Source organism: Formica exsecta, unplaced genomic scaffold (assembly GCF_003651465.1).
Source record: "Formica exsecta isolate Colony F162 unplaced genomic scaffold, ASM365146v1 scaffold3, whole genome shotgun sequence".
Taxonomy (NCBI): domain Eukaryota; kingdom Metazoa; phylum Arthropoda; class Insecta; order Hymenoptera; family Formicidae; genus Formica; species Formica exsecta.
The window spans coordinates 618192-642325 of NW_021850256.1; the positions used below are offsets into that span (position 1 = coordinate 618192).

The 24134-nt window shown below is 40.2% G+C and overlaps 2 protein-coding genes across 4 annotated transcripts; one reads left to right on the plus strand and one right to left on the minus strand.

The window, feature by feature from the left end:
* Nucleotides 1-480: 480 nt before the first annotated feature.
* LOC115237529 (chondroadherin-like protein) lies at nt 481-15606 on the minus strand. 3 transcript variants are annotated; one of them, XM_029810627.1, is made up of 12 exons: nt 15587-15606; nt 13942-14885; nt 12458-12634; nt 11798-11951; nt 8977-10746; nt 7064-7232; nt 6479-6612; nt 5788-6049; nt 4933-5199; nt 4576-4821; nt 4247-4448; nt 2390-2625 (listed from the first exon to the last, which is right to left on the minus strand). In XM_029810627.1, the coding sequence occupies exons 5-12, from the start codon at nt 9378-9380 to the stop codon at nt 2390-2392; spliced, it is 1920 nt and encodes a 639-aa protein (XP_029666487.1). In that variant the 5' UTR covers nt 9381-10746; nt 11798-11951; nt 12458-12634; nt 13942-14885; nt 15587-15606. The 3 variants fall into 3 exon arrangements, with proteins under 3 accessions (XP_029666488.1, XP_029666487.1, XP_029666486.1); XM_029810626.1 differs by having other exon boundaries at nt 8977-11951; XM_029810628.1 differs by lacking the exons at nt 11798-11951; nt 12458-12634; nt 13942-14885; nt 15587-15606 and having other exon boundaries at nt 481-2625; nt 8977-9380.
* Nucleotides 15607-15763: 157 nt separating this feature from the next.
* Nucleotides 15764-22839, plus strand: LOC115237528 (large proline-rich protein BAG6). Its single transcript, XM_029810625.1, has 20 exons — nt 15764-16293; nt 16620-16740; nt 16838-17047; nt 17127-17319; nt 17404-17516; nt 17593-17833; nt 17918-18041; nt 18130-18330; nt 18426-18636; nt 18711-18839; nt 18919-19132; nt 19283-19557; nt 19646-19807; nt 19897-19975; nt 20057-20180; nt 20267-20573; nt 20640-20773; nt 20863-21072; nt 21170-21280; nt 21430-22839. The coding sequence occupies exons 1-20, from the start codon at nt 16231-16233 to the stop codon at nt 21850-21852; spliced, it is 3645 nt and encodes a 1214-aa protein (XP_029666485.1). The 5' UTR covers nt 15764-16230; the 3' UTR covers nt 21853-22839.
* The last annotated feature ends 1295 nt before the right edge of the window (nt 22840-24134 follow it).

A 24134-nucleotide genomic window follows, 5' to 3' on the forward strand; every position in this document is an offset into this window, starting at 1 on the left:
ATCAATATCTTTTTTTCCTATCCTCAATTTTTATTAAATTTGTTACAAGAGTTTTCTTGTGAATATCTCTGAGATTTAAGCAAAAGATAAGATATTGGAAAAGAGAAAGTGCAAATCACAATGCAGATAAATAACTTAGATGCTAAAATTATATAAACAGATCTCTACTTTGTCTTTTTATAAGTATATATATACATATACATATGTATAAATGGTATCTACGTACATATAGTACTGCATCATTTTGCAGACATCACGAGAAATTCACTTATAAATCAATACAACTTATAAATTTAGACTAACGTACTACACATTTTTAATTACTTTTGATGGTATTATGTATGCGCAAATACTTGTGCATAATTTATTAGGTACGTAAAAATTTGATCTTAATAATACTTCATCAATTATTTCGTAGTTCTCGCGATATCTCTCTAAATTGATGCGAATCTTTCATTGAAATATACAAAATACCAAAGATAAATTAAAAATTATTTTTTTATTCCGAGTTTTAATTAATTAAGCTACCAGTCGTGCTATTGGCTGCCTTCTGCAATGTGTTAAAAGAACTTGGAGGAGAAATTCTTCCATTTAAAAATTTATAATTAATAAATTTAATGTTTTGATCTCAATTCAAGATAACGCCTTTTGCGCAGTGTTTTTTTATAAATCTTCCGAACTTTTATGCTATTTGCGATGCTACGTTTGATATTAATTATTATATAATCCAAAATTTTAAATTCTTCGATTTACAATTAGTATATTTAACTGTTACATTGTTAATTTTGGCGGAAAATGTTTTTTTCGCGGCTCTTTCTTTCGCAAATTTGTTATAGAAACGAATATTTTACATATGCCATATTTATTTTAATATTATACGCGCGAATGTAAAATAGCCGAATACTATGGCTACACCGCGGATAAACGAGCTGATACATTATGTATGCGTGGAGGCACGCTGATAACAATTCGTCCCTATTGGCACGAGTTAACAAAAGAGTCAATTGATCGCCCACTGCCAATCTGCTCATACCGGTGGGAGAAGTTAACAGATTTCATTTGCTCCATTGACCCGTCGGGAATTCATTCGCATACACATGATCATCGAGGAATTCGATTGAAGACCGAAGTCTTTTGTGAATTATTACGTTGTAGAAGCTGCGGCCGTTTTCCTCCACTTGAATCATCATTCCGCTACGTGATATATCGAAAACCTAAACCTAATGTCAGAAAGCAATGATTAGCATATCTCCGCCGCACTTCGTGCACTCGAAACACACGGACGCGCGGATACTTGAGATATTCTTTTTTTTTAATATGATAATGTTCAACGTATGATTTGTAACTATGCTATATCAAACATGCAAATGTGAATTTGGCAAAAATGTCTTACGTCTTGAATTCGCAGAAAGAAAAAAAAAAAAAATGTTTCGACGACAAGCGGATGTGAGAATGTGTTGCGAATTGATGCTGAAAATAGAGTTTTGCGAATGAATTGATACTTCGTTCAGATACGAATACGATTATTGGCTATTCTCTATATACTTCGTACTCAATTTGACGGAAAAAGGAATGCTAAATTAAAAATGGCTTAATGCTATACGTGAACAGGATTTTCCGCTGTTACAGACTATTTACAATGTAAGGGTTTCATCTATTGCTAAACGGAAAAGTAATGATTCTTTTGTACGCAATTGTACAATTCCGCGTTCACTCATTTCCTATAACGACTGCGAACTCCGTTGTATTTTTAATTTTTCCGTATCATTTCGAGATTATACTCCAATATTGGACAAACATGATCCTCACATTATTGTCGCGATATCCAACGGATACTTTTAAACATCCAAGATTGTCCTAAGCGTATCGGAGCTGTATGGATCTGTCTCGGAATTCATGATGACTAAAAAAGATGTTTTCTTCAACGATCGTACGAAAAACCGTCGATCACAAAATCGCTTCTCCATCTACACACACGCATATGCAGATAGATACATAAATACACCGCGCCCTCAAAATCGCGGAGAAAACGAAAGTTACCGAGAGTGCTCGGAATAACGTCGAATCCGTTACATTACTGCATTATTAGTGGATATCCAGAGACGGCATATCCGTTTTCGACGATCGAACTCTGCTCGTGTACTTTGGTAGTCTTTCTCGTCTTCCTCATCTTTCCTCATCCAACGAAGACAACATTCAACGAATTGTCGCACGATTTTCTCTGATACCGCACGATATTTTTTCTACACTGATCCCTCCCTTCATCGTACTTTCTCCTTTCTTTCTCTTTCTCTCTCTTTCTCTTTCTTTCTCATCATGCTGGATATGGATGCTCGCGCGAGTATTATTTTCGTATAGCCACCATGCACCATGCGGCGATGCAACTTTCTTATTCGAGGGTGGCGGCGAAGGATACATTGCCGCCGGAGGCTGCCGCCGCAGCGGCCAACAACAGCGTCGGCGGAAGCGGTGGCAGCGGCAGTGCCGATGTCAATTCGACTGCCGTCGGTGGTGCCAACGTCGTCGTGGTTGGGCAATCACTGCCGACCCCGTAAACTTTAGCGTGATTTACCTCGAGCGCGACGGTCAAGTCGGCCAGACCGGCGTCACACAGCACGGGATTATCTGCGAACAACAAAGCGTATGTGTATGTATGAGAGAAAGATAAAGAGCATAAGGACTTATGCCGCATGATGAAATTGAACAATAAGATACAAAGAATGAAAAATCTGTACATGTGAAACACGTTCGTAACGTGATACATTTGATTTTTACATTTGATTCTTTGTATCTTACTCTTGTATGCGTTACTGTCTACTCTTGCGCTATCCTCCCCTAAATTCAAGAGCCATATTATTTTGATCATAAATTAACGTAATATAAAAAAAAAATTATCTCATAAAAACGCGTGATTACTGACGATGTGGCGCCAGTTGTGATAACAAAGATTAGCCTAGCCTGTTACTCATTAACAGAGAAAGAAAGTGGTTGTCCGAAACAAATCCGAATTTTAACAATTTTTTCCACCACATATTGCATAATTTTCTCAATGCAAACTTGTGAAAAGGAGAAAGAGAGTGTTCAATGAAAACTGAGATCAAGCTACCGATAATTGGGATTGAGTACGATAGCATGGCAAAGAGAAACGATATATTAACAATAACAACAGCTCAACGCAAGCAGGCGCCGGTATACAATAAATAATTCGAGATGGCGCCGCAGCGGGGGTTATCGCGAGAAATGTAATCGTTGTAACAAATAATATGTATATAATGTCTCAGGAGCCAAACGGAGCCAGGCCATTATCAGCGAGTAATTTATTTTCTGTTCACTCTCTTCTCCTGTCCCTTCTTCTCTTTCTCATTCTCTCTTTCTTTCCTCGCTCTCCTTCTGTTTACTTGTTCACACTAGATCTTACAAGCGATATTTATTAATTACAGTACCGCATGCGTCATATATTGTTCTGTTTTCTTCGATTAATGTCTGTTAATGTCCAACAATCTAATTAAAGTTAATTGTACACTATTAACAAATTATATAGAGCAGAAAAAATTCATCAGAAAAAAAGACAAAAGTATAGAATATTATTCTTGTAGCGGAAAAACAAATTGCAGTTGTTGAAATTCGATAGAATTTATAATAAAAAAATCTTTATTTAAATTTTGTGTGTGTATGTATGTCGTGGGGTATCGTGTAAAAGCTATGTATAATTGAATGAATCTAGAAATCAAAATGGCTATTTGTTTGAGACGTTAGAATCTGCTACAATACCATTAATAGCTGTCTCACTGAGCAAAGATTTCTCTATAGGAATCAGAGTCTCGTTTACTGCAGTTAACTCGATTACTATTCATCTATGACAAATCTTTCTTATACCAGACAAATATATGGCAGACAACACTGCATATCCGTTCTTCTTTCTCTCAACAATCAACACTACTATCATATTTAGATCTGCCAGCTACTATCAATTTTAGCTAAAAATTATATATTTTGAAAAGAGATGGAAGCAACTTGCTTTTTTTTAAATAAGTGTAAAAAATTTTAGACACAACACGATGAAAATTTTACCTTTAACATTCTCTACTATTATATAACGCTACTATAAATAATCTGTTACGCACATGAATATAGGAATGTGTAGCGAAAGCGTTAAATATGATACTGAAAGGCGGCGGAGATAGACGCTTCGAGAAAGAGAGAGAGAGAGAGAGAGAGAGACAGACAGAGTTTAATATAAACTCACCTTGAAGGTATATACGTAGCACATCGGGGACCCCGTGAATCGTGCATCGCGTATTAGCCACTAGCTCCGGCATGAGAGTACGTATTTGATTCATGCTGACGTCGGCCCAACAGAGCACTGGAAAACCGCGAAAGTCCCGGCCGGACAATGTGACCAGACGGTTGTGCGACGCATTCAGTTCCTCCAAGGACGGCAGCCATGTCTAAATAACAATTTTCATATCAATACTTCACTACATCAGTACGTCGATTATCGGCGAACAAAAAGAAAGAAGCAAGATGGAGAGAGAAAGAGAGAAAAGATGACTCGATATCGCTGTTTTTGTTTACCTCTGATGTATCTTCAAGAGTGGTGAGCTGATTGTGCGAGATATCGAGCACGCGGAGCGCGTCGAGACCGCGTAAGTCGCGCGGCCCGATCGTGGGGCCCAGCGCGTTGTGACTGAGATTGAGCCTTTGTAGCTCCTTCATGCCCAGGAATAAAGAGCCGTCCAGGCTACGTAACTCGTTATGCTGAAGACGCAGATCCTGGATATTGCCGCCCGCGATCTCGTCGCCCTCCTCCTCCACTAGATTCTATAAGCATCGCCAATTTCTAATCGATCGTTTCTCATTGAGTCAGATCGGCCATTATCGATAACAAAGATATTTTACACATTGACATTGATGACATTGATGAGTACCTACCTCGGAGGACGGTCTTCCTCTGTGTAATCTGGCGATTCGATTGTTGGACAGATCGAGCAGCCTGAGCTCGCGTAAGCCGCGTAAGGAAGCCAGGGAGAACTCGCGAAGTTCATTATGCGTCAAGTTCAGACACTTTAATGATCTAAGGGGATAAAGGGCGCTACTACCGTTCCCGTCGCCATCCGCGCCACCCAGGGACTTGAGAGAGTTGTGTCCGAGCTCGAGGTCCTCCAGCATCTCGGCCTCTATGAAATCGTTCTCGTTCAACTAAAGCACAAGTCAAGCGTCTCTTCAGTCTCTATTATCCATAATGTAATTTCGCGTAATTAATTAACTCGTTTGCGACTCGAATATGATCTTGATGACTTCGATCTGATGCGCGACACAATTGAACGAAAAAGTTGCTGTCCGTTTGTTCGTACGTTTCGTCTGATATAGTGGCTTGAAATCTTTCCACTAGGCGGAAGGCAGCAATAATTACATTACGTATACGTAATTGACTCAATGTACGGCGCGCTTTAGCGCGAATGAACGCCTTGACTTCTCCACCATGCCGTGCACGTTAAAACGTAATATCGAGAGCATATGCGCTCCGCGAGTTGCAATTATGCAGATTCATTCATATTTTTGGGTTCCTGAGATCCTTTTTTCTTTACAAAAAAAAAAGATTTATTTATTTATTTATTTAGTATATTAAAAGTGACAACTTTCTGTAATTTAAAAAATAAAATTTTGTTCCATGAAAATATTACTTAAATATTGTAAAACGATCGTTTGTGCACAACATCGAATTATATACGATTCAAGACGAAGTTCAGAAAGTATTTCGTGTGACATAAACGTATGGCCAAATACCTCTTGCAGCTCGTTGTAAGAGAGCTCTAGAAATTTCAAACGTCTAGCCTTCTGCAGAGTACCGTCAAGATTTCGGATCTTGTTGTGCTGGAGGAAGAGAGTCTCTAGACGATGAAGATATCGGAATTCGTTCGGCAGATGCGTCAGTTTGTTATCCACTGCGTAAAGCATTTTAAGATTGTGACCGGACGACGGTAGCTCGCCATCAAGTGACGTGAGCTCGTTAGAATTAATGAGCAACCACTCGAGTTGATTTAGATCTCTGCGAAGAAAAACAAATGGGACACATATGGCTAAATCGTCCAAGGAATCCTGTTTTATGTATTCAATGCGCTGAGCATCATCAAAGATTCTCGACTACACGATTTTAAAGGTCGTCGCCGATCGATAGTCCACGCATGGGATTTCCTTTAAACAACAATTCGCTTTTGCTAGCTCGATCAAAAATAAAATGAATTAGATAAGAGATTCAATGATTAAACGATAGTAAACAGGATGGCAGCAAGATGCTGAGGTAGCTTTCTTTCGATGCAAACGCAACTCTCATAGTTCATAAATGAATGAAAATTATGTTTTAGCCATGTGTTGCAGATTATACATTTTTTATCATCCTTGCTGAAGATTAAATTGTAGTACCGCCCATTCACATTCTCCCTTCTTCTCTACAAGAAAAAACATGAGTCGATCGTACCTTAGGGTATGGTTCAGACTGTTCAGATGATTTCTGCCGACGTGCAAGTGCTTGACTAGAGGCGGCAGCGAACCCGGGGTCATCTCAGAGATTGCGTTTCCGGCCATGGCCAAATGCTGAAGCATCGGATTATACTAGAACAGAAAAGATAGCACAAAATTGCAATATTTATAGAATATATATAAATTTAGTTTCTTCTCTCTTCTATTAAATCTTACGATATTTTCCTCTTTTATGTAATAAGGCATTTTTATTATCTAAAAATATTGTTCTTAAAATTTATCTAGCACTTGATTATGTCTTCGTAATTGTAGTAACACGCGAGAGAGTCAATGCACAGATTTAGTCGCGAATTAAAGAAGCGTATGATTCTCTTCCTGACGATCTGTCTGAGGAGTTTGAGATTGTAATCAAGCAACTTTTTACGCACTGATCACGTGCATCATGATGCACATCTCATATCCCATCGCGTCGACAAGTTCGTGACTTCACTTCCCGATCTGTTTTTCGCAAGATCTCGCACACGTGAGATCTATACGGTCATATAAACTAAATCTAATCTAATCCCCGCGAATATATACTCACCTTGAAATCATCCGAATCGATACGGCTTATCCGATTCCTGTTGAGATCCAGAGTCCTCAGCAGCGAGAGATGCAACAGGACGTGCCTCGGTATCGAGGGTACTTCGTTGTCCGCGAGACTCAAGTACTGCGTCCGATCCAGACCAGCGAAAACATCGCTATCCACGACCCTGCAAATCGCGATATCACATGCGTGTTCCTTGACTTTAAGGAAACGAGATAAGTGTTATGCAATAAACTAAGCAACATTTCCGCGCTCGCGCGACGCTTTCTTCAAAGGATTCTTTTTAAATGACATCAAGTATAGTAGTATATTTCATATTTTTCTCTCTTTGTTACTACACTATTTATCATTTGACTATATAGTAATATATGATCGGAGCGAGTCGGTCTAATGGGAATCCTGAAAAATTGGCGACGCGCCAGACATTATCGTATTCGATTATACACTTGTTAGTATCGGCTCATATACTGCGACGACTCGTTATTTAATTATTCCACGACGATAAACATGCATAGCTCTTGATAACTCGCGTGCGAAGAGGTCAGGCATGATTAAGACTTCATTCTTACGTCCCGTTCCTCCTCACGCTGTCTCGCGAGGATACTTCTTGGTATTCCTAAAGAGAGACATACAGTCTCCAAGGACCGTCATTTGTTCCTCACCTCGTCTGGCGGGATACGCGCGACAATATCATCAAGGGAGACCGGTGGCTCGTCCTTTGTGATGTTCGTAAAGAATGACGCACGCATTATTCCGAAGAAAAATAATGATACAGAGGTGAAAATTTAAAATTGAAACCAAGAACGGACTGGCCGAAATGTCGAGACACGTATCGCGTTCGTTCGCTAATCGCTATGACAGAAACATTACGTAATGATATCGGCCACGATATCCTCTGCTTCCGCTATGTACGCGACAATGTTTAACGTCATCGCATCACGAGACACGGTCGTTGGAATGCGAATTGCAAAATTTTGTCCACTTGTTATCACGTTACTTAATAATGCCACAGACGAAACAAAAAAACTTCTTACGAGAAATACCCGTATACGCTATCGCACAAACCATTTATGGGACAAATTACTGTATTATAAATGGATTAACAATTAAACTCAATGTGTGATCAACGGTAAGATTTCAGAAATGACTTATCGAATAACGTACGATCGCTTTTCCAGCAAATACGTTCCGAAGAAAGTTCAAACATTGGTTCAAACGCAATGGCGCCATGAACGCCTTCGCAAATAGTCGTTGCGGGAATTAAGATCGTTTCTTTGTTATACATACACAAATGTCTCCATTCAATGTCCGCAATAGCAGACGATGACCTTTTGCAAAGATACTGGCTGGCCGTATCGTAAGTGTGTGGCACACTTACAAACGGAGAGCACGAGAATGACACAGACGTGTACCGCGGGGGCTCTGACATTTCGCTTTGCGATTTATTCTGTTTTGTACCGTCGGCATTTTTCAATCAATCTTTGATTTCGTGAAATTTCTATAGAAATCTGTTTAGTAATTAATTTCATCAAACTTTTCTTACTTCAAATTCTATAATCAACATTAAATAACCAATCAAATGTTCTAATTTTTAACATTCAAAAAATAGAAATAATGTGACATTATGTCGATAAAAGGATGTTGATGAGAGAGAGATAAGCTGTTTAGTTAATGTTTTGAGAAATAGATGATCGAAACTATCGTTATCTCTACGCGCGCAGTGTAGTAACCGTGACTGATAAACAGTATCAGTTATCGCGCCCCCACAATTCTCTTCGTTTTCATCGATGACTTCGACAAGCACTCTTGTAACTTTACCGTTCAGAATCCGCGTTGCGCGTTAATTTCCCAGAGCCAATGAAGATCATTTCGTCACGCGAAATCAATGACGCGCAATATATCGCACTCACCCCAGATGATCGTGATTCAGCTCGAGCCGGATGATAGACATACGCAACTGCTTGAAGTCGTGGCGCGATATGTCGCGCAGATTCGAATGTGCCACCCGCAGGGTGATCTGCTGCTCGGGGGTAAACTTGCCCCTTAGCGCCTCGGCCAGCTGATCGAACGACTTCATCTTCTCGCACATTACCTCGATACGTTCCCCAATGTGGTGACCGCCACCCCCGGCATTATTGTTCGCGTTACCGCCAGTAGACGCGGCCGCGGTCGTCGCCGCGGTTTGTGCCTGATTAATAACGGGACTGGAAAACTCCTCCTGTCGGCAGGTGCACGGGCTGATTTCGCGGCGCACGGCGCAATGAAGACTCGCGCTAGCCGCGAGGCCCAGCAGTGTGTAGAGAATGCCGGACATGCTGCCGATTAATTACAATGCGTAATTACAGGACAATCGCGAAAATGGCGAGAAGAATACCGTGATCCTAGCGAGATTCGCGAAATGTGATAATCGCGCGCACCACCTCTGCGCGATCACTTTCTGAGAGAGAGAGAGCGTCCTTCTCCGTGTCACTCGATACGCACAATGTGTATGGGTTTTGCGACAAAAATCGTACGATTGTTTTTCATTAAGAGACACGAATGTTGTGCGAGATTAAACGCGAACGTTTAATCTCGCATAGCGCGGAAAACCGGCAATTGTCCGCGATATTATTCCGTGTTTAGACACTGCCACACTGCCGATCACTGATCAACACTGGCAGAAAGAATCGACACAGCAGTTGCAGTAGTAGCAGCAGCGAATGACAGCCACGTGTTATCTGCACTGTAGTTGGGTCCACATCATCTTATGGTATATAAGTTCACCGCGCCTCCCTCTTTCTCTCTTCTTCGTTGTCTCCGCGGGGACCGGCCGGGAAAAGGAAGCTTATCGTCGTCGCCAATGGACCTTCCTTCTGGCGCCACGGACGCGGCAACGACAGCATTAAGCCGCGGCGCGCCGCGCGAGACTTACTTATAGTCGTCGTGTCGGCACCCACCGTGGCGCCGCGCGAGGGTCTCCCTCCGGAGAGCTCTTCTTCGCTCTTCTTACTACTCCCTCCGTCGTACGTTACGCGCGTACGTACACCGACGAGCTCATCTTCTTTTTCTACCGGCCGCTCGCGAATGAGTGAACAGCCCAGCTCGGCCCGGCCCGGCTCTCTGCTGCTCTTCCCCTGCGTTCTTACCACTACACCCCGTACTACGCGTATTCTCGTTCCTCCTTCCCCGTTGTTGTTCGCCTCGTTGCTCCCTGTCGTTCTCTCCCTTATCATGCCCCACGGTATGTTCCTGATTATCACACACTCCCTCGCCGTGGCTACCGCGCTTACTTAAATCCAGTCCCCGTTAGGCACGCAAGGCTTTTATCTCTTTTTATGTTTGTCCCATTATTCCGGAAGTTATCCTCGCTCAAGAATGGATATCTCTCATTTTCACTCATGGACCGTGACGGATACGAAGAAGTTTTCGTCGGATCAGCTGCTTCGGCGGAGGATTCATCAACCTCTCCCTCTCGTCATCTATCGCACTGCACACACGCTTGCAGCGTGTGTTTGCACCGATAAACGGACCGATTGCTCATAACTTTTGACCTTTGCTTAACTGCTTCGCACGGTGCACGACATGAAAGAAAATATTATTATAGATAGATAATTCTCTGGTGCTCTCTCTCTCTCTATTTTTCACTCGCTCTCTCCACTGCAAAAGACGAATCATCCATCATAGACTGATCAAAGTATATCCTGTACATAGAAATTAAAGATTAGAATTACTTTCAATTTTATAATTGAAAGATTCAAAAGATTATCAAAATCAAGCTACAAATTATAGATTAAATTATAGATCCACTGTTGTTCCGAATTTCTTTCAATTATCCTTTATTACCATTGATTGATAAAAAAATGGGCTTGCATGTTGAAAACAATTACTGAAACTTTAAAAGATATATTGGAATATGTTATCGGCGATTTCATTTCCTCATTATATTTGCGTGCCAGAGAATCGATAGATCGCGTAAATCGAATCTTCCCAAATACGAAAGAATGATATGCAAATTTTTCTGGAATGTCGATTCGATGGAATCGACCGAGAAATTAGCTGTTGTCTCATCTTGGATTTAGGGGACCTCAACCGATTCATCATCGACGATAATTATTATTAATGGCGGGATCGAGGAAGCTTCGATCGTATGTCCTATCTTCTGCGCTCAAATAAACTTCAACGAGCGATTCACGATTAACACCGGGTACCTCCGGTAGCCCGGTAGCTTCTGTCGCGACACCTTTCCTTCGTTCTCTTTTCGTTATTCGGGGACCGAAACCGGTATATGTAATCTCTTGTTAAATTCTCGATATGGAAAAATTTATCTCGCTTCGGTCAGAGATCCGTTTTAATTGCCACAAATAAGCACAGAAATTATTTTAAAATATAGGAATCGAGATAATAATCGATCGAAATTACAACGGGTCTTTTTATAGGTAATGTAAAGGATCACAAGAAAAATGTTGCTCTCTTTCGCTCGTTACAAATTGGAGAGATAAATCCTAACTTCGTGTTCGTTAATCGTCGTAAGAAGAGCGATCTCGAGAGTACGCGTGTCCATGTCGAGATCGTAAGTGTTCTATCAAGGGTTTCTCTGTTCATCGTAAAATAATATCGATTACTTAATGAGTTCGCCGATGCGGTGGCGGCGGCGCTTCACGGGTCGCTTGTCATCCAAGTAAACGCCTCTATCTATATAACGTGGCTGTTTACGCGCATGATTTACGTACCCATTTATATGCCGTAACTCACCAGTGAGGTATGCCATACAAATTCTTGAGCTTGGCGCCACCTCGACTCGCCTTATATCCTCTTTAAGCTATTCTACATTGGCTCCCATGGCATCTATCTCTGCACTGGCGCCTATAATTCGCCTAATCTCTCCCGTCGCGTAAAGGTCATCAAACTGTGGACATTCCAGTGAAAAACATAGCTTTAATTTTTCACAAACATCGAGTGAAAAGAAAAAAAGAAAGAGAGAGAAAGAGATTCTGAAAATCTTTATATACTTTTATTTATTTATTTATCCGTCAAAAACAACACGATGCAAAAGAGAGAGAGAGAAAGAGAAAGAGAAAGAGAGATAGGCAAGAGACTTTCTCTTTGTCCTGCTGTTGTCCGTTACCGCTTTTATTATTGCCGCGGGCAGAGAGTAATACGGGAGCAAGGGAGGAGGATACAACACAAGCGAGAAAGGCCAGGCAAGCAGGCAAGACAAGGCAAGGCAGGGCACGAGGCACGAGGTACAAGACGGAGGGACCTAACTCCGTGCCCCTCGGTTTAACGAATGCGAGAATGCGGCCTGGCGCCAACGCACACGCGGTCGCCGCGTCGGCCGCCGCGTCACGCGCTCTCGCCTCTCTCGCCGGCTCTTTCTCTCCCTTTCTCTCTCTCTCTGTTTAATGACCTTACCGGAGTTCAAAATACTAAACTGCAACCGATCTTTCAATTCGTGTGCCCGCCTCACGTTTAAAATATACGATGAGCGTACATAAGGCGCGTCCCAGGGTAATATCAAGATATATAGCAGCTTCTGGAATACTTTGCATTCTCTATCTCAAAATGATTATTAGGGCCTTCTTTACAATCCTGTAAAATATTTCAATGTTATTTTTAAAAATACTCTGTAGTATATATCTCGTAAGTATGGTACAATAGAAAGCTTGATGATTTTACGTGAGAAAATAAAAAGAAATATAATAAAATTTGTTTCACAGTAGTTATCGGATTACGAATTAAAAATGATATATTTGAATTACAAAATAATTTCATGTGAAATAAATGAAAGTGTGATCTTTATATTTGAAGTATATCTTTCTCAGCAATTAATACGGTTTTTAATCTTTTCTTTTTAATGTGATGTTGTATCTTTATATCGTCGGCCGCGAAATAGAGTATATCAATCAATTAACTGCTGTTTTTTATTCTCTCAATTTTACTGCATATTTCCCCTTATTATTATATCATTAATATGATTTTTATGATGTAAAATTCTCACAAGCTGTTTGTCAGTTCTATTCAATTAAGTCAACTTATCAATTTAATATAGTCATTAATTTACTTGTGAAGTCAACTCATTTATATAATTATCATTTTTTACATTTGCATATACATATCTTAAAAAGATTTGTAAATGACAGTAGATTTCCTCTCTTTCTTTCTCAGTTATCAGTATCGATATAGATAAATCTTTGGCGCTCTATTTGCATCTCTATATTGCACAGCTTTGAGGTAAGCATGCAAACTTCTTTCTTTTCTTATCAAGAAACGTAAGAGGAAAGAAGCAGATGGAGAGCGGAGACAGAATAAGAAAGGCAGCAGAACGAGTATCGCGCTCGAGTATATACGATAGGTACTTCACACGCTACGTTGAGATATTGGGAGATAATCGCCTGGCGTAGGCGTTAAGAACGCTAACATAAGTGTGAAGATTAACCTTTGCTCGTAGTTGATCGCTATTGGATTTATTCTTTCGAATGTTTTCGATTAATAGACTGTTCTTTACACGACGACAAAGGTTACTCTAAAAACCCGTCCTTTTCACACACAATCACACTTTTTCTACATCTTCTTTAATTATTTTTTCGTTTTTTTTTTTTTACGTATATACTATTTAATTTTAAATAATTAAAGTAAAGTAGTGCAGTGTTGCAAAGACTAGACAATTAAATTCGGGCACAGTGTTTAGCATTACTCGATTTCTTCTCCTTTTTGTCATTTATCTCTGCTACATTTGGACAATTTTCGCATGCAATTATTCGCAACCTATTACGCATTTTTTTTATATCTTAACTATATAAGTTTTTCAAAAATTGACAAGAATTTAAATTGGATTTTATTTTGCCTTATTTTGTTTCCCTTCTCCATATATGTTTTTATTGAAGGAATAATTATACCATTAATTTCTCGAGAGCTGCAGTTGTGTCCAAACTGTATTCTATAAGAAAGATGTTTGTCTTCGCTTTTTCACGCTTTTAGCATCTGGCCTCTTTTTCTCTCTGGTTCGTTACGTTTGCACGGCGCTGCGCGTTGACCGCGAAAGGGGTAAAAAAGAAGCTGTATGAGAGGATTAAGTTAAACGCATACTAACGATCTAAATCTAGATGGGCGTCGTTTAAAACCGTCTCGTCACCGTGTCGCGAATTTGGCCAGCTTTTTTCCGCTTCTAAATTGGACTATGATGGAACGCTTGTTGTACATTCTTGTTCTCTATTTCAAACCGTCCTTGTTATTCGCAGAACAATTAAAATTTCAGCTAACAATTATCGAATATACGATAAGAAGCGATATTGAAAAACGTGAGAGAAGAAGCTTTCGTTTAAACATTCCAACTCTTTATATCACACAATTTTTCTTTTTCTTTTTTTTTACGATAATTGTACTTGTGGATGTACAAGCTTTATATAAGGCATTGAAAAATAAAAAGAAACGTTCTTTATATGTGTCATTTGTATAAATTTCACGCGTATTATGATTAAAAGATTACGTCCATTAAGAATATCATATACTTGCCATCGGGCAATATCCACTAAAGTGCCTCAACAATGTTGAGAGCCTCTGTGACGAGCGTGTTTACGATAGGATTTAAAATCGGCTCCCCATCTCGTGCCTTTCCGCCGCGGCCACGGCCAAATCCCGGCCGAAGTTTTCACTTTTATCGCTCTTATTGGGTCTTCTTTCTGGACAGACAGCGGAGTTGCCTCGCCCGTCGTGGTAACGGGGGATAGGCGAAGGGAGGGGAGCGTCATGTTTCGTGGTCCATCGTCGCGTCGGGGCGCCGGGTGTCCCGGACAGGCCTCCATCACGAGATACATGTAGGACGTATGTGTACCCTCACTTCCTGCATACGATATCAAAACATCATTAACATTCTTTTATGAATACACCGTGCATATGCAATTTCTCCTTTTTGTGCCGAGGTGCATATGTATATGTACATGTGCCCTCAATGGAATGCAAATGCTGCAAATTATCGTAAAAACGCATCGCATAATGTTTTTATTGTATGCATAAAAAATATAGCATTTCTTTCGTTTAGAAAATTAATAAATTACATAAATAGTGAAAAAAGTTTCTTTGAGAATCAAACAATTAATTTAATTTTTCTAAAAGAAAAAAATTAACTGATCTGCATCTTTTTCGTGTGTGTGTGTGTGTATTGTAATAAAGAAATAAATTTTTCTAAATTTTTAACATTTCCCAATTTCTCCTAAGGATGAAATCCGAAAAAAATGGCAGTTAAATAAGGGATAGGCCAAAAAATTTTTGACTCTATTGCAAGAAATTCTAATTTTTCCACAGATCTGTAATCCACAAATACATTGTGCCCGTGAACCTCTTGATAGCAAATTAACCAACTATGCAAAAACAAACAGCTCATAAGCAATCCGTACAAAATGTCATTTCATGTAACTCAAAATATTTGCTTGCCTCTACAAATTTCAAAGTCCTTGGTAGATATACAAACGCTGATCCTCCAATTTTTCGTAAAACTAAGCACTTTTCTGTTTTTCTTTTATCGAATATAAAATAAATACATACACATACGCGCGAGAAAAGAGATGAACTTTTAACCTAGAGGCTTATATCCAGCTTTAGGCTTGGGGAAGAACTAAACTCCATTTTGCGTATCGTGGCGTCATCTCTTCATTCAATCTTACACCACGGTGATATAATTGCGCGATATCGATAGACGGTGATGCGATCAACGTTCACTTCCGACTTGGAGACTATCGCTATCGCGTGTATTGTCAGCACTCGCTGCATCGTTGATAAAGCGCATTCTGGGTAAAATAACGTGTAATCGTGTCCTCCTCTCATTCCTCCCGTCATTGGACGACATCGTACATACATACTACGTTATGAGAGCAATGAGAAAAAAGTGAACGAGGCGAGCGAACAATGTGGTGAACGAGTCGCGGATCAGTATTGTGCGATTTGCAATTTTTGCACATCCAGGCTTCTCTTCCCACGATCGACCCGTGTAAATCGGAGCTCGCGAGCGTGATCAGTTTTCCAATTTTCGTAGTGGGATCGAAAAACGAGCGATTCACTCGTATCGTATCGTATCGCGTATTTTGCGTGTAGTCTCTGCATATCATAATTCGCTGCTGTACTCGTGTACATACTTACGCTGAAATCTCGAAGTTTCTACATTTAGCCTGCGACGCGGCACGCCGACGACGATGATCGACCTAACAGTCAAGACCTTGGATTCGCAGAATCACGTCTTCTCCCTCGAAGACGACGTAAGTACCGCACTCTTGTTCACATGTCGCGAATAAACAAATGCCATTATTATTCTTTGTTTATGATTCGTCCAAATCTCCCGATGGATATAAAAAAAAATTGTATCGGTATAAATACATTTAAAATATTATTTAAAGTGAAATAAAATATTATTTTTACAAATCATAAAATTATATTGAGAAATCTGATATAATAATATTTAGAAAATATATACAGCTTATGCTGCTTATGTGCTTGTATTAAGCGTATTATCTCCCATAAGTTTTTTTTTTTTACACTTGTACACGTTTCATTATATAATATATCTTTGCAATTCTCCTTAAAGCAAATCACAGTGCGTGGCTTTAAAGAACATATAGCAGAATCCGTTGCGGTACCAGCCGATTCGCAGAGGTTGATTTATTGCGGACGAGTGCTTCAAGATGACAAGAAATTAAATGATTATGGTACATATATACATATTTGCTTATGTGCAATAAATTACTTGTTACAAGAATAATATAATATGATTATCATGTATATTGATATAATGTAATTCTTCAGATGTCAATGGAAAAGTCATACATTTGGTGCAACGCGCGCCACCCCAACCGGGTCAACACGGCAATGATGGTGGGCAGACACAGGGGCAAAACAGACCAGGCTGGCAGAATTCGCAGAGATCGCATTACCGTGTCACACGCACTCAGATGCATGGGAATGCAATGTATCTGGGTGCCATGTCAGTGCCGGCGGAGATTGTAGAGGGACATGGTAACATTCTAGTTTTTACTAAATTCTGTCATATGCTAGTCAGTTTCCTTAATACATCCATTGTTTAATTGTTCCTCAGGGATACCACAATTGAGCAACAGCTTATCAGGCAGCCGCTTGAATCATGCAGGTCGCATGCTTGATCGCATAAATGAGTTGATTGATCGGTTAGATGATCCCAGTGCTCCTCTGCATCCTACTCCATCGGAACTTAATCAATCGACGGCACAGCAACAGCAACAATCGCAAGAACCAGAAGTGGAGCAAAATGAGTAAGTTAAATATACATTCAGATTGTTAGATGGATTTCTCTGTGTAGTGTAACAGTAATTTGTACTTTTTAATAACTTCTACAGGAACAGTGATGCCTCGAGAGATGACAGTGGTACCAGACTCGCAGAAGCAGCTGCAGCCGCCATTACGGCCGCGTTATCCGCGGCTGGTGCGCGCGCGGTCACATTGTTCAGAGGTTGGTACATTCGCGAATCCAATTTGATTCAGAGATGTGATTTTATATGTTGCATTAACTGCTCAATAATACATAGGAAGCAATTATAATGGTGGAAGTACGAGATCTACGAGCGATACAAATGAAAATCAAAGTGATGCACAACCACAATCGCAGTCACAATCGCAGTCACAATCGCAATCACAATCGCAATCACAATCGCAATCGAATCCACAGACACAAATGCCGCAGCAGCAGCAACAACAAGGACAAGCAACTACAGACACGGGGGCCGCATCGAGTAACGCTGGACAAAACAGGCGTGTTCAGCAGCAAGAGTATATATCTCAGTTTAAATATTTCATGTTAATGAAATGATAATTAGCGTGGATGGATTTTACTGTTAATTATTTTGTTTTTAGCCTTCCGCGACCTCCGCAAATGGCAGAATTATTGCAGAGACTGAATAACACTCAAGAACGGTTGAGACCGTATTTGGAACGTTACTGCATGCTCACGCTTCTCGATCCTTTATTGCCGCCTGGGGTAAGTCAATTAAAAGCCTCCGCATCGATCGTCAAACCCAAGTCAATTGAAATTTTGCTTTTATAAAGGCAATTTAATTATTGTTTAGCCCGGGCCAAACACTGTAGAAGACAATCAGAGAATAGTGGACGGGGTCAGCGAAATTTTGCACCTTATGTCTCACAGTTGTCACGCTCTAAGCGACATTATCATCGACATGAGTCAACCGCCACCCAGAAATTTGCGCTGCCGACCGATAATAGTACAGCATTCGGCTATCTTACAGCCTGGTATACCGATCCAAGTAGAAGTGAGCATATTGATAAAAAAATAGAAAAATAACCGTAGGTATATCTGTTGACATAAGTAATATTGTTACAATCCATCTTTTTTTATCTTCTACAGGCTCACATTAGTTTGAATGGTCGTAGCGCTAATAATAATAACAGTAACGATGAGTCGACCGAATCCGGTAGTCAGCAGACGCAATCGGACAACGCAGAATCAGCAACATCGTCGCGCGTTAATACAGAGGAAGGCAGTCAGGAACGAGAATCCGATAATACGCAATCGCAAGGAGAACGGTCGCAACAAGAGCAAAGCCAATCGCCTTTCGGTACATTTTATATTTTAATACGATTCTATAAAAATGTTAAACAAATATGTCGAAACATGCGTTCGTTTTTCCAGATACGGTATTCAATTTACCGAACAATGTCGAAGTATTGATGGAGGTTAGTTCCGAGAGTAATATAGATGGTGGATCTGGCAATGAACAGAACACGGCAGGCAATGAAAACAACAACAATGGTAACACCCGTAAGTTAATAGTATATGTTAATGCATCTTGTGTGCGAAAAGAACAATTTTGCGCCGTTGTGTGTTTTCTATTTTGCAGGCAGGACAAATGTATTTCCGTTCGGCTCAGGTCCGCCGCCGTATTTCATGCGAAACTTTATGCAAGCTGTTGCCGGACATATGGTGCATGGTGGTATCACTACCACGACTATAAGTTCGAGAAATCCACCCGTTACTACTGTTGGAACGCAACAGAGCGTCTCTACTTCGATGGACAGCGGAAATACGAATACCGGTCAAAGCACTCAAGCACGGTATAATAACATCGGCTATAATATTATCGTAATGCTATAAAATCACCTCATAGTTATATCATATGAGAGAACAATATTAAAAGAACAAATATTCTACACATACAAATATGTACGATATGCGGTATAAATTATAAAAATTCTATAATATAGGAGCAATACTGGTACTCATCCTACTACCGCCACGCAGACTCGAAGTACGTCGCGGCCGCACGTGTTTCATCATCACGCGCATCCCGTTGGTCTCGGTATGAGCATCGGACTAGGTCTCGATTTCGATCCCTATCTTCCGTGTAATTCTCATCATGTATATCGTACTCCAACGAGCACCGCGTCCAGTACTACGAGTGGCGTGACAACCTCTTCGCAAACAACGCGCACAGCATCAGCAGCCACGGCGGACGCTCAGAATCAAACGAATCAAATCGGTAGATACGAATAGAAATTTTTTTTCGTATAAACTTATAAATAAGAGAAGATGCGTTTTTCTATACAAATTAAAAAAATATTTTCCAGCGACAACTTCGGCTACAACTAGCAGTGCCCCTCCAACAAACGCAACATCGACGGCAAATGCCGAGACGGCTAGCAATAATCCTTTCGTAAACTTATTGCAACAGATATTAAGTCAGTCGACAGTCGGTCAATCACAACCCAACATCAGCATCAATAGTAACGGTAATAAATCTAAAAGAATGAATCTAGAATATAGAGAGAGAGTAACGGACGAGATATTTACTTCGATATCGACATTGATTATATTGCAGCTCCAAATTTGGTAGAAAATCTCGGTAACATAATGCAGATGCTCGGTAGCAATATACATGTGGGATTCGTGAGCGACAGGTATGTCTAATGTCGATAAAAAAATTCAAGAAAGAATCGTTAATTACATAATACTAATTGCATAATTCTTTTAATAATCAGTTCGAACGGAAGTGCTCTGACTTTAGCCGATTTGTTCGAGGGTGGAGGTCTATCTATGGATCTTTTCACGTCACACGAATCCGGCAGAGAAGAAAACTTCCTCATCGATCTCTTCGTATTGCTGGTAATTCGTCACTAAATTATATTTGCGCGTATCTATTACGCAATACGAGATGATTTGTTTTGGTATTAAAAAAAAACTGTATATAGGCACAAACTATGACTCTGGATGGGTTGATCAGGCTACGTCTTGGTCAATGGGAGCCCATCGCTCGTCTTCGAAGACCACTACAAGAGTTCCTACAGTACACGTTTTCGGACGCCTCGTCACCGGATATTCTTCAAGAACAAACGATCGAGCGTCTACTTTCTCAACTACGACCTCAGATCCGGAATCTTTTGGCATCCGAGGAAGACGCCAGCGGCAGGAGCGGCTCTCGCGTTGACATATGCGCGACTATCGAATCATTGATAACTCGCCATGCGAGAGATATACTTAGGAACTTATTCGACAACGGTTAGTATTTTAATTGAAATATGTACCATAAAATCAACAAACTTCTCGAACGCGTTGGTTTTACAGAAGTCGATGATGCAAGGTTCGGACAGGAAATACTGAACATCCTAATTAATCTGTGTAACCAATTCTGCACGGTGCTGCGGTACTCACTGCGCGGCGGTCAAGCTGGATTGGAAGCAATTGCGACGCGTTTTGTGGTTAGATTTGCTCCTCTTAAGCTATATATAATTATGTAAAAAAAAGTTTATTCCGTCATATTAATATAATTCGGTTGCTTCGTTATTAGGGCGACTTGATGGATGGTGGGAATCCCGCTCTTCTTCAGTGGATACTGAATGGATTTATCGCCCATCTTCGTACTTATTTTCTACGCGTGCCGCAACCGCCGGATTCAGAGATCATACCGCTTTTGGTTTACAAGGACGCATCATCCCAGCAGTCTTCAGTATCATCGGTTTCAACGCGCCAATCCACCCAAGCACAATCGGAAGATGAGGTAGCCTATTATTCATTTCATTCGCGCTTTTACTTTTTTGTCATTGTATAATGTAATGCAGCAATACAATTATATAATTCTAATGATATGCATATAGCCGATGGAAACGGAAATTGTGGAGCAGCAACAACCGACACTCGAAAGCTCGATACCTGAGGATCGAGAAGAAGTTCCGGAAACATTCCCCGGGCACGAAGCTTTACCTTCGGTATGTCGAATATAAATAGAAAAAATTCAAACTAAATATTTTTTATGAAAAAATGAATTGATTACAACTCTCTTTTAATATACATTTATATATAATATTGCTATTTTTGTAACGATGACATTGGATTGAGATTAGCAATATTTTCGTAGGACTGGGTACCAATTATTGCTCGCGATGGTGTGAGACAACGTCGACAATTGCAAGGTGCAACGCCAAACGGAGGCGTAACAACATTTAGCGATGCATACCTGGGCGGATTGCCGAGCAAGCGTCGCAAGCTTATTGAACAACAAAAACCGCGATTATTAGTTAGCCCGACGCCAAATCATCACTCGACGATAGCGGCGTCCATGGAACGGTTGGTCAGAGAGGGGGTCGGCCACGCTGGCGTCGAAGAAGTCGAGGGCGCCGCCGTGGCTGTCGCGGCGGATCCTGCGGTGCGACGCGCGTTCGGTCAAGCGATCAGGGATTGTTTAAACCCGTGCCGATATGGTACGCCCGACTTCCCGGATCCGTTGCGCTTCCCGAACGCGACCAAGTATTTCGCGGAGCAGGAACGCCCGCCGAAATAATAGCTAACAGAAAGATATAGCATCGTACTTTGATTTACGGATTACCGGATTGAAGGAGATATATTAGTCTAAAATTCGACAACGAATAGGCGGCTGTCGTCTTGAGAGAATCGACACGCAAGATTCGTCTTCGTGAACATTCTAGTTTTAATGACTATCCTAAAAAAATAGTAAAAAGAAAATTATATGTCGCGATTCTCTCCCGAATAAATATCTCCGACGAATCTAAAATGGCTGATCAGTACGCGGTGCATACAGACGTACCTATTTATCTACCTACCTACATATTATCCATATGCCCATATCAATGTCTCTGCTTTAATAGAATTACCATCATTACTCTTCGGCTTAAGTTTGTAATTGATAAATAAAGTAACATATTTATAGGGTGTTCTCCTTAAATCAAACTCTTCGTCAAATCTTTGCGAAGGAAAAGCCAACATTGATTCCATAAAGGAATACAGACATCCTGTATATACATAAATGTAAAAATGTTAACTGTACATCTCTATTTATGAGTTTACATATGCTAGTTAATTCTCTGTTGTCTTTTCCACTTGCAAATCTCGATTATTCCTTCTCGTTAAATTAACCATTCCGAATTTCAAAGTAGTAAACTTGGTGAAGCCGAAGCAATTGTAATAAGGAGAATAGGTCGATTTCGTTACAGATTTTTGATGATCACAATGGTGAATATGACAATGCAACATTTTATTGAAAGTGATGCATTGCAAGTCATGATAATCTTATCAGATGTTTCGTGTAAACAATTTTCGATATACGCGATGAATAGAGGACATTTTCGGATCCGGAGTCTTTTTACGACGCGCGTATTATACGTTTATTTCGCACGATGAAAATAACAAGCAAATCGATGTGTATAATGCGTGATTATGGTAACATATATATCAAATAAGTTTAACCATTCTAATAATCAAACAGTTGTACGAAGAAAAAAAGAAAATAATAAAATTGTGTATCCCTTTTCCTCCGAGTTACTCTGTTCCCTCGGTTGTTAGTATATAACAAAACCTTACCGAATAACAAATAATCGCTTGACAATCATTCACAATTCAAAAGACCACTGTTGCTAGAAATCATCATGACTCTCGTGGCAATAATAAGAGTGAGTGCAGTTCAACGCTTAAAATTAACGTCAAACATCCTTTTGAAAGCTAAACATTATATGAAATGATAAAACATCGATAAATAATTACACAATAATTGTAATTTGTTAATGTTAAATATGCAAGTTTCACAACAAAGCATTTGTGAAAGAATTGTTTTTTCTGCATTATATAATTTATTTTTCATCTATTTTTTTTTTTTTCCTATCGTTAATTTACCGAGTAATCGACGCCAATTACGGCAATAGAACATGTCGTGTACTATCATGTGATACTATATGACATGTGTAACATCTATAAAACGAAAAAATATGAAAGAGTGCCGCCAATTATACGCATGGCTGACTATCACGAGAAATCGGACTGTTCCATTCGATCCACCTCCCCTGCGCGAACTTGATACAGCCGATTAAATTTTCATAACCGCGCACGAGCATGGAAACGAGTCGTGCAATTATCGAGATCGTAATCGGGAGAGGCCGTGACGAAATATATGCGGAAAGGGAGGTGGTTCGCGATTTTTAACTCGTTTGCTTCATCGTCGTCACGTCTGAGCGATATCACTCGAACGAGCTGTTCATAAATTCGATTTTGAATATCTCTCCGACTAATAAGGAAAAAATTTATCCGTTCCGCGCAATCTAGAGAGAAAAATCTAGATTTGAAAAATTTCCCATCGATAATCAGAATGTTTACAAGCGACGATGAGAACAACGTCGGGTAATTTAATTTCCGCGAGAGATAACTTTATCGCGGTCACTTCAACTCTGAGAATTCTTAGATCGTTGAGATATCAGATTCCAAAGTTTCATAAGTCATAGGTATGTGGTAGGTAGACAGGTAGATATGTGAGGTAAGCAATCTTTAATCACCGGCGAGATATTATCGCGATTGAGCGATAGCGCAACGATTAGACGCAAGACAATATCCGTACAGCGTAAAGCGATTTTTTGTCTTCGATTGTTTGCGAATCGCTCGAAATTCTTCCCCCAGCGAATTACGAATATATATGTACGTACACATGACGTAATACATATCTCCTTTTTTCTTGATCGCGGAGGAAAAGAGGAGAGGGCGATTGTTACATACTTAAACGAATGTTGTTTCGACTGGTCGTCGCTCCTCTCCTCTCCCCCCTTCTCCCTTCCCCCCCCC